Here is a 12,990-nt window from a genome sequence, read left to right as displayed (position 1 = left end):
TAGCAGAGCACTTGAAAAATTCTTGTGTTTGGGGCAGTGGAGTAGAAGAATCTTGCCATAATGTATGAGGCTCTGTTTAATTCCCAGGGAAAAAAAAAAGTTGTTTTGGTTGAGTAGTGGTTTCTCATACTCTAGCTAATGTTTTCTTTCTGGGTGGCTGTGGAAGATGGTGATGCTGTTAGTTGCTAAAATCAGTGCCGGAATCTAGCTTCAGCACAAATGTCTGGTAAATGCCCAGAAGTAGAAAGAAGGTTGAAATCTCCATTTGGAGTGTTGTGTTGACAGTCAGTACAGACTATGACATTTTTATTTTTGTGATGTAAAAATTGTACTTCTCCTCATAGCAACATGAACCGTGAAGACCGGAATGTGCTGCGCATGAAAGAACGGGAAAGGCGGAATCAGGAAATTCAGCAGGGTGAAGACGCCTTCCCACCTAGCTCTCCTCTATTTGCTGAGCCTTATAAAGTTGTAAGTTATCTTTCTTTGAATGTTTTATTTTACCTTACTTATATGACATTTGTGCTTGTTTGTGTTTGTGTTTGTTTTTGTTTTGAGACAGGGTTTCTCAGTGTAGCTTTGGAGCCTATCCTGGAACTACTCACTCTGTAGACCAGTGTGGTCTTGAACTCAGAGAGATCTTACTGCCTCTGCCTCCTGATTTCTGGAATTAAATTTGTGCTCCACCACCGCCCAGCTTTTAGGTTTGTTTTTTTTTAAATATTTATTTATTATGTATACAATATTCTGTCTGTGTGTATGCCTGCAGGCCAGAAGAGGGCACCAGAGCCCATCACAGATGGTGTTGAGCCACCATGTGGTTGCTGGGAATTGAACTCAGGACCTTTGGAAGAGCAGGCCTCGGAACCATCTCTCTAGTCCATGAATAAATCTTTTTAGAAATTAAGAGAAATAAATTGGATCAGTTACTATTTTAATTTTTTTTTAAAAAATTGTTTATTTTGTTTTTATTTTATGTGTATGAATGCTTAGATGTCTGATCATCTGTGTACTACATGTGTGCAGTCCTAGAAGAAGTCAGAAGAGGGCATCAGATCATCTGGGGCAATAGTTACAGACAGCTGTAAACCGCTGTGTGGGTGCTGGAATTTGAACTTTAGTCCTTTGGAAGAGCAGCCAAGTGCCCTTAATCACTGAGCCCAATTGTTATTATTAATTACTATCATTGTTTTTGATTTGAGATTACAAAAAAAAAGAACACTGAATAGTACCAATTCTCATGACTCTAAGGTCGCTTTAGTGGTGACATGTCTTTCTAGCATTTTGTTTGCCTTTGGGTTTCAATGGTTGTTAACATTTTAAAGTCTAGAATCTGTAAATCATGCTACTATTCATTTTACAATAAAAAGAATAATGAATGAAACTTGTTTTCCAATATTGATGTTTTCTGTGAACAGCCATATTTTTATCTTGATTCTTTAAGAAGATCATACAGATTTCAAACAATACAAAGTTATCATTAATGTTTCCCAATCTCAAAATAAATAGTGTTAGTTCAGGTGGGGTTTTTTGTTTTCCTTTTTTTATTTTTTATTGATTCTTTGGGAATTTCTTTTGTTCTTTTTTTTTGTTAGTTTGTTGTTGTTTTTTTTTGTTTGTTTGTTTTTGTTTTTGTTTTTTAAGACAGATTTTATCTTTAGCTTTGGAGCCAGCCCTGGAACTAGCTCTTGTAAACCAGGTTGGCCTACCTCTGCCTCCCGAGTTCTGGGATTAAAGGTGTGCGCCACCACCACCTGGCTGGGAATTTCTTTTTTAAGTTAATGTCTCAGGTTTTCCAGGCCTAAAACTCACTAAGTGGTCAAGGATGACCTTGAATTTGCGATCCTCCTTTGTGCTGGGGATATGTCATCAAGTCAATTTATGCGTTATTAGGAGTTGAACACAGGACTTCAGGCATGCCATTTAAGCACTGCAACCCGAGCTATATCCCAGCCCTGATTATTTAGTCTTGATTTCTTTTTAATGTAATCTGTAGATTTTCTTTTGTAGTTTAGCATGGTTATTTTCAAATACTTTCTTGATTTTTTTTCCCCTCAGATACATTCAATAAATTTTTTTTAATATTTATTTATTTATTATGTATGCAATGTTCTGTCTGTGTGAATTCCTGAAGGTCAGAAGAGGGCACCAGACCTCATTACAGATGGTTGTGAGCCACCATGCGGTTTCTGGGAACTGAACTCAGGACCTTTGGAAGAGCAGGCAATGCTCTTAACCACTGAGCCATCTCTCCAGCCCCTCAATAAATTTTTTTTCACTATGAAAAATATTTATCCAGTTGGGCAATGGTGGTGCACACCTTTAATCCCAGCACTCGGGAGGCAGAGGCAGGCGGATCTCTGTGAGTTCGAGACCAGCCTGGTCTACAGAGCTAGTTCCAGGACAGGCTCCAAAGCCACAGAGAAACCCTGTCTCGAAAAACCAAAAAAAAAAAAAAAAAAAAAAAGAAAAGAAAAATATTTATCTGGCCAGGTGGTGGTGGCACACGCCTTTAATCCCAGCACTCGGGAGGCAGAGGCAGGTGGATCTCTGTGAGTTCAAGGCCAGCCTGGACTACAAGAGCTAGTTCCAGGACAGGCTCCAAAGCTACTGAGAAACCCTGTCTTGAAAAACCAAAAATAAAGAAAAAGAGAGAGCTATTTATCTGGACTAAGAGTGCGTGGTAGAATCAGTGCTCACCTAGACTGTGAAGAGGATCTAGTTTTATTGTTTGTTTTGTGTGTGTATTTGGTGTATATTTATAGATGTGTATTTTAAGATTAAAAAGTGAGATTTATCTTTAAAAACCCTTCTGATTGAGGGTTATAAAATGAGTTTGGAAGAATATTTTATTTCAAATTATACTAACAGTATATTTTCTTTTTTTTGTAGACTAGCAAAGAAGATAAGTTATCAAGTCGTATTCAGAGTATGCTTGGAAACTACGATGAGATGAAGGATTATATAGGAGACAGATCTATACCAAAGCTTGTTGCAATTCCCAAGCCTGCAGTACCAACCACAACAGACGAAAAAGCGAACCCAAATTTTTTTGAACAGAGACATGGAGGCTCTCATCAGAGTAACAAATGGACTCCTGTAGGACCCGCACCAAGCACTTCTCAGTCTCAGAAACGGTCCTCTGGCTTGCAGAGTGGACACAGTAGCCAGCGGAACAGTGCAGGTGGTAGTGCCACTAGTAGTAGTAGTCAGAGACATGACCGTGACTCATATAGCAGTAGCCGGAAGAAAGGCCAACATGGGTCAGAGCACTCCAAATCACGATCCTCAAGCCCTGGAAAACCCCAGGCTGTTTCTTCATTAAGTTCTAGCCATTCCAGGTCTCATGGGAATGATCACCATAGCAAGGAACATCAGCGCTCCAAATCACCTCGGGACCCTGATGCCAATTGGGATTCTCCTTCCCGTGTTTCTTTTTCAAGTGGGCAGCATTCAAATCAGTCTTTCCCACCTTCTTTGATGTCCAAATCTAGTTCAATGTTACAGAAACCCACTGCCTATGTAAGGCCCATGGATGGACAGGAGTCTGTGGAACCAAAGCTGACCTCTGAGCACTACAGCAGCCAGTCTCATGGTAATAACATGACTGAGCTGAAGCCCAGCAGCAAAGCACATCTCACCAAGCTGAAAATACCTTCCCGACCTTTGGATGTAAGTCTCACACTTAGAGTGGTTAGCACTATAGCTATATGCAGTCATTTGTAGATACTTCAGAGAATTGGAACTGTTTTTTTTTGCCTTAATAGTAAGAGGAAAATTTAAAAATTCATGAAATAAAGGTTTAAAGAACAATTTGGGAATTGACTTCCAAGTGGATTCATAGAACTATACACTTTTTTGGATAATAAAGAAAATATCATTCACAGATTTTTTAAATTAAGATGACAAGTCAAATTGTATACTAAAAGAAAGATTTACTGATTTGTTACCGTTCTTTGTTGTTTTTTTTTGGTTTTTTTTTTTTTTTTTGGTTTTTTCGAGACAGGGTTTCTCTGTGGTTTTGGAGCCTGTCCTGGAACTAGCTCTTGTAGACCAGGCTGGTCTGGAACTCATAGAGATCCGCCTGCCTCTCCCAAGTGCCTGGGATTAAAGGTGTGCGCCACCACCGCCCGGCTCAGTTCTTTGGTTTTATGGGATAGTATAGCTTGTTTCTTTTTATTTAAAGAGAAAATCTGGGCGGTGGTGGCACACACCTTTAGTCCCAGCACTTGGGAGGCAGAGGCAGGCGGATCTCTGTGAGTTCGAGGCCAGCCTGGTCTACAAGAGCTAGTTCCAGGACAGGCCCTCAAACTACAATGAAACCCTGTCTTGAAAAACTGGAAAAAAAAAAAAAGAAAATTAGCTTGTCTATTCTTTGAGTTTTACAAATAAAGCAGGTCATGGTTTATGGTAATAAATGGTGGGACTTTGAAGTGTACAGAAGTGATAATGTGTAGTTCTGATGCCTCCTCCTTTGCTCACAACTAAAGGGCTGAAACAGTCACTGTGACTGTATAAAAGTTGACATTCAAAATAACCAAAGAGCTAAGCATTCATAGTGAAATATCTGAAAATTTATCTTTATGTACTAAATTGTCAGAATATTAGATTTCAGCAAAACATTGTCATGTAGGCAAGATTTATTTATTTTATTATTTTATGAGTGTCTCACCTGCAAGTGTATCTATACACTTTTGTGTTTCTGGTGTTTATTGATGAAGGAAGAGTGCCTCATATCACCTGGAGCTGGAGTTACAGATGTTGTGAGCAGAACATGTGATTACTCTAGAAGAACAGCCAATGCTCTGAACCACTGAGACATTTCCCCAGCCCTGCAAAGCTTATCTTTTAATGTAGTTTATATGATAAAAACAGTTGGCTGGGTGGTGGTGGCGCATGCCTTTAATCCCAGCACTCGGGAGTCAGAGGCAGGCAGATCTCTGTGAGTTCGAGGCCAGCCTGGTCTACAAGAGCTAGTTCCAGGACAGGCTCTAAAGCTACAGAGAAACGCTGTCTCAAAAAAACAGATAAAACAAACAAACAAAAAAAACCCCACACAGTTAAAAAGACAAAAGGCATATCTCAGAGCTCAGAATAGCAGAAGGAATCAAAGTTAAAGAAAATGTTTAAGGACATTTAGGAATCTTGAGCCAGCAAGGTAGCTCAGTGGGTAAAGTATAAACCTGCTAACTTGAGTTAGTTCAGTCCTGGATTCCATAGTAGAAGGAGGCAATCAACTTTTTTTTTTTTTTTTTCCCCCCGAGACAGGGTTTCTCTGTAGCCTTGGAGCCTGTCCTGGAACTAGCTCTTGTAGACCAGGTTGGCCTTGAACTCAGAGATCTGCCTGCCTCTGACTCCCAAGTGCTGGGATTAAAGGTGTGTGCCACCACTGCCTGGCCGGCAATCAACTCTTAAGAGTTATTCTCTGACCCATTCTTCCCCACATGCCCCACCCTTAACACACATACACACACACACACACACATCACACATACACATCACACACACACACACATAATAATTAAAAAAATTAAATAAAAAGAATCTTGGAACCCAAGGGAAAGTGGTTAAGCCAGTCGTTAGGAGCTCTTGCTGCTCTTAGAGAGGACCAGAGTTGCTTCCCCGCCCTCGGAAAAGTGGTAATTTGTTATTTCAATAAATCTTTGGAATGAGATTTGAGTTTAGTTTTTTATTCTTATTTATGCCTTAAAATTACCAGTCTGTCTGCCTTCTATAGTTTGTGAAATGCTATGTAAAATGTACATTTTGACCCATATCTCTAGTCTTTCAAAAATGCTCATTTTACTCAATTTTTCTTTTTGTTTTTCTTTTTTTGGTTTTTTGAGGCAGGGTTTCTCTGTAGCTTTAGAGCATGAAATGGAACTAGCTCTTCTAGACCAGGCTGGCCTCAAACTCAAAGAGATCTGCCTGTCTCTGCCTCCTGAGTGCTGGGATTCAAGGGGTGCGTCACCATCACCCGGCTACATTAAAAACTTGTAGGGGCTAGAGAGATAATGCTTCAAGGGTCAAGAGCGCTGACTGTTTTTCCTGAAGATCTGGGTTCAGTTCTCAGCACCCATATGGTGTTTCACAGCTGTCTAACTCTTTTTCCAAGGGATCGGATTCCTTCAACTAGCTTCCGTAGGTACTAGGCATATAAGTATTGTACAGACTTATGTGTAGGCAAAGCAACTATATACATAAAATAAAAATAAATAAATCTGGGGTTTAGAAAGAGGGCTCAGTGGTTAAGAACACCCAGGTTCTATTCCTAGCATCCATGCAATGGTTCACAACTCACTATAACTCCAGTTCCAGGGAACCTAGTGCCCTTTTCCGATCTTCGCAGGACAAGACAAGCATATAACACCCATATATATGTTCAGACAAAACAGCTACATATATAAAATAAAAATAATTTTGGGAATTTTGTGTAGGAAAGCTATTTCAAAAATTCTAGCTAGTGTTCTGACTTAAAATAATGTGGTCATAAATAATTCTTCAAATTTTATGTACTTTCTTTTTATATAATTTATAATAATGTTTTTAATATGTTGTAAATGCTAACATTTTAGTATTTAGTAAATACTAAAATACTAATATTTTAGTAAGTACTAAAATTCTAACAACAAATTACTTCAAATCTAATGTCTGTTTTTCTTTTTCTTAAGGCATCAGTTTCTGGAGATGTAAGCTGTGTGGATGAAATACTTAAAGTAAGTTTCTTTTTAATCATCTGTTATTTAATTGTGATGCCCATATTACCAACTCTTTCATATTCTTAATTACTTCTTAACACAGGTTACTTCTATGTGGAACTTTCTTATGTCATGTCCATCATTAAAAAAAATGCTCTGTAACCAGAACTTTTCTGAGGTTCTGGTCACATGCTTTGTTTACTGTTTATGAGAAGAGGAAGAAACCAATTACAACTATATTTCCTTAGACTTATAACTTAAAGACTTAAAAATCTCAGTAGTTACCAAAGCCATGTTGATAGTAGTTTGGTTTATAATTTACTTGTACATTCTGTTCTGGTCAGGTACTACAATAAAAGCTATCCTTTGAGTATTGATCTAGAGTGTTTATTAGACACACTGAAAAGTCTACCAGGACTAACAAAAGTGCCTTCCTCTGCTGGAAAGAAGGAAGGACCAGTTAGTGTTTATTAGACACACTGAAAAGTCTACCAGGACTAACAAAAGTGCCGTCCTCTGCTGGAAAGAAGGAAGGACCAGTTAGTGAGTGAGTGACAGTGACTGCTTTTTGCTCCTAAGAGAAAAACGTCAGTCACAGTGACTTTTACTATTTTTTGGAAGCTACTGGATTCTTTGTCTGTACTTGAATTTTATGACATATTCTTCTGAGACTACCTGTCTAGGCCTATTTCCTATAATTTGTCCCCCCCCCCTATTTAATCTCTCATTCCTTATTTAGCTGCTACGGTCTCCCTTTATCATCTTACTGAACCTCCTTTTCTAATGTCCATCTCTTGTCTTCTGCCTGGGGTGTAATGCATGTAAGAACGCCTATTCCTAATTGCTTTACTGTCTCTGCTGTTTGAGAGCTTTTTATTTTTTCCTTTGGGAAACTTCATTCCTTTCTTGTTCCTGAGCTTCATTGTTTGATTCTTATCTACTTTTCTAAGAAGTATTGTGGCTTCTCTTTTTACTTACAGGCATATTTTCTAGCCTTCCCTTTCTTTTTGCAGTCTTGCTCACCTTATGTACTTAGCTTTATCTGACAACTGGCAATTCAGTCCTTCTTTCCTGCCATGATTTCCTATTGGCTTTGGTTCATGTCTCTTAGTTCTTTCCTTTTAATGTAAATGTAAAGTCCTTATTATCTCTAATTTCTTCCATATATTGTTTAATCACAAAACTAGTCTTAGACTTAAAATTTCTTTGAATATCTTCATCCTTTCCATTTCTGTCAACTTCTGTAGTTTTAAAAATTCTCACTTGGTCCAAGATAGCTCAGCAGGTAAAACTGCTTTTCACACCACCAGCCTAAATGACCTGAATTCAATCCTCTAGAACCCACAGTAGAAAGAGAGAACTGACTCCCAGTGTCCTCTGGCCTCCACATGACACTCTTCAACATTCCCATGTGTGCCATTGCTGCATGACCATATACCTACAGAGTAGTAGTAGGGTTTTTTTTTTTGTTTGTTTGTTTTTGTTTTTTTGAGACAGGGTTTCTCTGTGTAGCCCTGGCTGTCCTAAAACTCACTTTGTAGACCAGGTTGACCTCGACTCACAGAGATCCACTTGCCTCTGCCTCCTGAGTGCTGGGATTAAAGTTGTGCTACTATGTCCAACTCACTCAGTAGTAGTGTTAATAATAATAATAATAATAATAATAATAATAATAATAATAATAAACAACCTTAAGACAATCTTTTTTGTTTTTTGCTTTTAAAGTCTCTTATCTGTCCTTTTTATATTGTTTCAAGTCTTTACTTCAGCCCCTAGCCTTCATAGCTTGACTTTTTTTGCTAGAAGTTTTCAGTGGCTCTCTAAGAGAGACTGAGATCACAGAGACCACAGTTCCAAGGGAGAATTTAACATCCAGACACCCCATAGCGAGTCCTCAACACTCCTGCTTCTGACTGATCACTTTTGCCAATTTTCCTAAGCCACACTCTTCCTTCCTTCCTTCCTTCCCTCCCTCCCTCCCTCCCTCCCTCCCTCCTTCCTTCCTTCCTTCCTTTTCTTCCTTCCTTCCTTTCTTTTTTTAAATAGGGTTTCCTATTGTGGGAGCTGACAATGAACTTCTGTCCTCCTGCCTCACCTTCCAACACTAGGATTAGAGACGTGTACTTCCACACTCAGATCACTTCCTTAAAGTCAGATTCCCTCCTTTGTCTGTAATAGGACGTATTTAGTTGTCTTCTGTGGAACCCCAAGGAAACCTTTCTTCTTCCTGTGTCAGGCCACAGTGAAAACTCTCCACTTTCAGTCTTATAGTCTCTCTTTCCCTCTCTTTTTAAAACTTTTGTATTTAATGAGTATCTTGCCTGCATATATGTGCACTATGTGTGTACTTTGCCCAAAGAGGTCAGAGGGGATTGTTAGAGCCCCAGGACCTGGAGTTACAGGTAATTGAACCGAGGTACTTTGGAAGAGCACCCAGTGTTCTTAACCAATGAGCCATCTCTTCATCCTCAAGCATTCATTTCTCTCTCTCTCCCTCCCTCCCTCCCTCCCTCCCTCCCTCCCTCCCTCCCTCCCTCCCTTCACTCTGTTTCACACACATACACACAGAATCTTATGCATATGAAATGCTTGTGAGTTTGTGTGTGTGTTGTTTTTTGTTGTTGGGTTTTGTTTTTTTCATGTGTGTGTGTGCACATGTGCATGCGTGCTAAAGGAACACACACATTTCCCCCTGAAGTTTTAACAGTATATGGAATTTAAGTGTCTGGAGTACTTTCTTTGTCCACTTTGTTCTTACTAAACATGTAGCCTACATTTTCTATGTATGAACTTGGTATGTGATTTTGAGTGTTTTAGTGCCCAGTTAGGTTGATGGTTGGAAAGATAAGCAGTTGAGTATATTTTTGGCATTTGGTTTATAAAATGCCAGTACTAAAAATCTGTGGTGCAGAAGTTTCCACATTCCCTTCATAGATTTTTGTTTCCTTTCAGCTTGTAATCACAGTTTCTAGGAACTCTATTATGAACATAAGGAAAAACTTCTAGCCGGGCGGTGGTGGCGCACGCCTTTAATCCCAGCACTTGGGAGGCAGAGGCAGGCGGATCTCTGTGAGTTCAAGACAGCCTGTTCTACAGAGCTAGTTCCAGGACAGGCTCCAAAGCCACAGAGAAACCCTGTCTCGAAAAAACAAAAAACAAAAAAAAAGAAAAGAAAAACTTCTAGCTAAAAATAAATATGTTTATTGAAAATTTTAAATTGTCAGTGATTCACCTATTATGTGTCAAGTCCTAGCAATGTGGCGGTGATGTACTAGTTGAACTGTTTAAGTTAATCTTCCAGGGCTGAGTGTAGGAAATAATACAAGTATTGTGAGAGGACAGAGAGTAATTATATGTAAGTGGCTAGGGTTTTTTTTGGGGGGGGGGTTCCTCATTTTTTTATTAGTTCTTTGAGAACTTCGTATAATGTGTTTCTATCATATTCAACCCACAACTCCTTGAAGTTCCTCTACCGCTTCCCTACCCACCCAAATTTATGTCCGTTTTTCTTTTTCTCAGCAAGTCTACCTTGTGCTGCCCATATACTCTTGAGTGTGTGGCCATCTGTTGGAGTTTGGCTGACCTACCAGGGACTGCACCCTTAAAGAAAACTGACTCTCCCTCTCCCAGCAGCTAGATCTCAGTTGTTGATAGCTCTTTAGCTAGGGTGGGACTTCTCTGTCCTGTGCAGGTGGCTACTTTAGGAGGTTTCAGTAGACACTGAGTCAGCTGCCCTGTCTCTTGCCTCTTCTGTCATTCTGTTGTCCAAAAGGAGCTGCTGTTAAGCCTCCTTTCAGAGGCTTCACTTTTAAAACTTTAAATATTTACTGGAGCATAGACTATGATTTGTGTTTGACAATAATATGCTGTGGACATCATTTCATATCATAGTTGAGTTTCTCATTTTAATGTCTGTCTGGTGTTCCATTGTATGGCTGTCTATCATTATTATATTGTTGAATACCCAGAGTTGTTAATATTTGGTCTGCGAGTCCTTGGAATCTTTATCTAATCTCACTGTATCTTTATATAACTGTGGTTATAGTCACAGTATAAATTCCTAAGCACCACCAGTCACTTTTTTACCTAATGGTTAAGTTTGAACAAAATTCTGGAAATCAAATACTCCCATATTATAAGTCTTGATACCTCTCTTCCTTGATCCTCAGGCATTACACATTTTTATCCAACTTCATTTACAGGGTGTCGTATAGCTTAGGCTCCCTTGACGCCTCCTCTCAAGAGCTGAGATTAGAGGCAAATGAAATCATGCCCAGTTATTTATAACATGAATAGAGTGAAGACATTGACTAAAATCATATCCAGGGCATTTATTATCTATTTTCTTCCTAATACGGTTTTGAAATCTCTCTTCTGATCTTCACATGACCAAAATTTTCAACCAGCCTGTGGACTCTGTAATCAGACTTCCTACAGTGAAATTCTTTGTCCATTATTTATTAATCATGCAACCTTGAATGAAGAATGTTGACTTTTGCTTCAGTTTCACCTTAAATAAATTAGGGTAATAATAGGTCATGATTTTAAGAAATGATTGACAAGCAAAACATTTAGCATCATTTCTGATCCATTGATGGTAAAAATTGATATTAGCTGGTTTTTTGTTTGTTTGTTTGTTTGTTTTCGAGACAGGGTTTCTCTGTAGCTTTGGAGCCTGTCCTGGAGCTAGCTCTTGTAGACCAGGCTGGCCTCGAACTCACAGAGATCCGCCTGCCTCTGCTGGGATTAAAGGCTTGCGCCACCACTGCCCGGCCATATTAGTTGTTTTAATTAATTGTTATCTTCTTCCTTCCATTCCTATAGCAAGATCTTTTTTTAGTATCATTGCATAATATGCATTTGGAAGGCCTGGTGGCTCATGCCTGTAATCTAGCACTCAGGAGGCAGAGGCAGGAGGATCAGCACAAATTCAAGGCCTCTCTGATTTACAAAGCAAGCTAAGGGCACCTGGGCTACAGAATAAGACTCTCTTTCAAAAAACAAGCAAACAAATCCATCAGACCTTGTATTTCATTACAGGCTGATTTCTCTAACTGTTTACAGATTTTATCATCCTATCCATATACCCCTTAAAGTCAGAGAGAATTTGTATTTTCTGCCCCATTACCAGCACTACTTTGTGCCTTATTAATATCCATTGGCTCACTATACATAGTTTTAGAGGATCGATCGTAAAACCAGTATTTCTAAGTACAAAGCTGGTTTTTAGCTGTATAGTTTTGTAATCTTGTCCTGGTTGAAAACAAACTGTAATAATTACATTTCAGGAGATGACGCATTCATGGCCTCCCCCTTTAACGGCTATTCATACACCATGCAAAACAGAACCTTCCAAATTTCCTTTTCCAACTAAGGTAAGTAAATAAAATCTGTCTTTGATAATGTAAGAAAACTCAACTAAAATCACATAAATTCAGAATTGTTTACTTAGTGGTAAACACAGTAAATAAATTTAAAAAATAATTTTAAGTAGTGATGGTTTCTATGAAGAAATTTAAAAATAATAGAATTGAGAGCATCTCACACTGAGAGGTACTTGAGAAAATTTGGAAGGTGAGAGCGAGAGAGAGAAGACTTTGATGTTTTTTGTAAATTCATGGTATTCTAGATGGAAGGTAGCTAGGGCTATTAAGGTTATTTTCTGAGGAGCCTCTCAGAACCTAGCCACAAACATACTTATATCCTATAAGAAAAGGCCCTTACACATCAGTTTTTAGCCTGTCTAAACTCTGCAGATTAATTTTTTAAACATGAATTTATACTCACACGAGAGCTTATGCTTGTAATCCCCAGCACTGTGGAAGCACAGACAGGAAGATCAGGAGTTTAAGGCCAACCTGGCTACATTTTCAGAGTTCAAAAATTCTCGCCCTAATGATCAATCAAAAATACTTTCTCATGTGGAAGTTTGTTCAGGACATCTAATACCAGCCCTTCCCTGGTTCTTTTTCTTTCGCTCATCCAATTTCATGTGTCTTTGCAAACCTTTTCATAGCACTTGCATGCATGTGTACAAACTCATAAGTGTAGACTCATTCCCATATAAATATGCTATTTCTATTCAGATAAATTTTTTTGTATCATTAATCTGTCAGCTGTGGTTTTGAGTTGTTTCTATGTTGTTTACTTAGAGGTATTTAATGTCTTTTAAGTTTGTCTTTTAAGTATGAATTATCTGACTTAGCCAGATCTCTTTGGTATTTAATTTACTATCAGTTTTAATTACTGCAAGCATTTTTTATTGTTTGTGTGTGTGTATGCATGTGTGCTT

General features: G+C 38.6%; 1 protein-coding gene across 2 annotated transcripts in view; it reads left to right on the top strand.

Moving 5' to 3' along the window:
• Aff4 (AF4/FMR2 family member 4) overlaps window positions 1-12,990 on the top strand; it is an 86,923-nt gene that overhangs the window by 23,071 nt on the left and 50,862 nt on the right. The window contains exons 2-5 of one of the 2 annotated variants that reach the window (XM_041665134.1): window positions 345-471; window positions 2,893-3,672; window positions 6,672-6,716; window positions 11,987-12,073. In XM_041665134.1, the coding sequence (XP_041521068.1) occupies window positions 349-471; window positions 2,893-3,672; window positions 6,672-6,716; window positions 11,987-12,073 (1,035 nt within the window). In that variant the 5' untranslated portion in view covers window positions 345-348. The remainder of the gene's footprint in view (window positions 1-344; window positions 472-2,892; window positions 3,673-6,671; window positions 6,717-11,986; window positions 12,074-12,990) is intronic. The other variant, XM_041665136.1, reaches the window with a different exon arrangement.

Source organism: Microtus oregoni, unplaced genomic scaffold, assembly GCF_018167655.1.
Source record: "Microtus oregoni isolate MIOR12 unplaced genomic scaffold, Mior012 000015F_ref0000493, whole genome shotgun sequence".
In the NCBI taxonomy this organism is placed as follows: Eukaryota; Metazoa; Chordata; class Mammalia; order Rodentia; family Cricetidae; genus Microtus; species Microtus oregoni.
The sequence above is the reverse complement of the archived record's forward strand: the minus strand, read 5'-3'. Positions and strand labels throughout refer to the sequence as shown.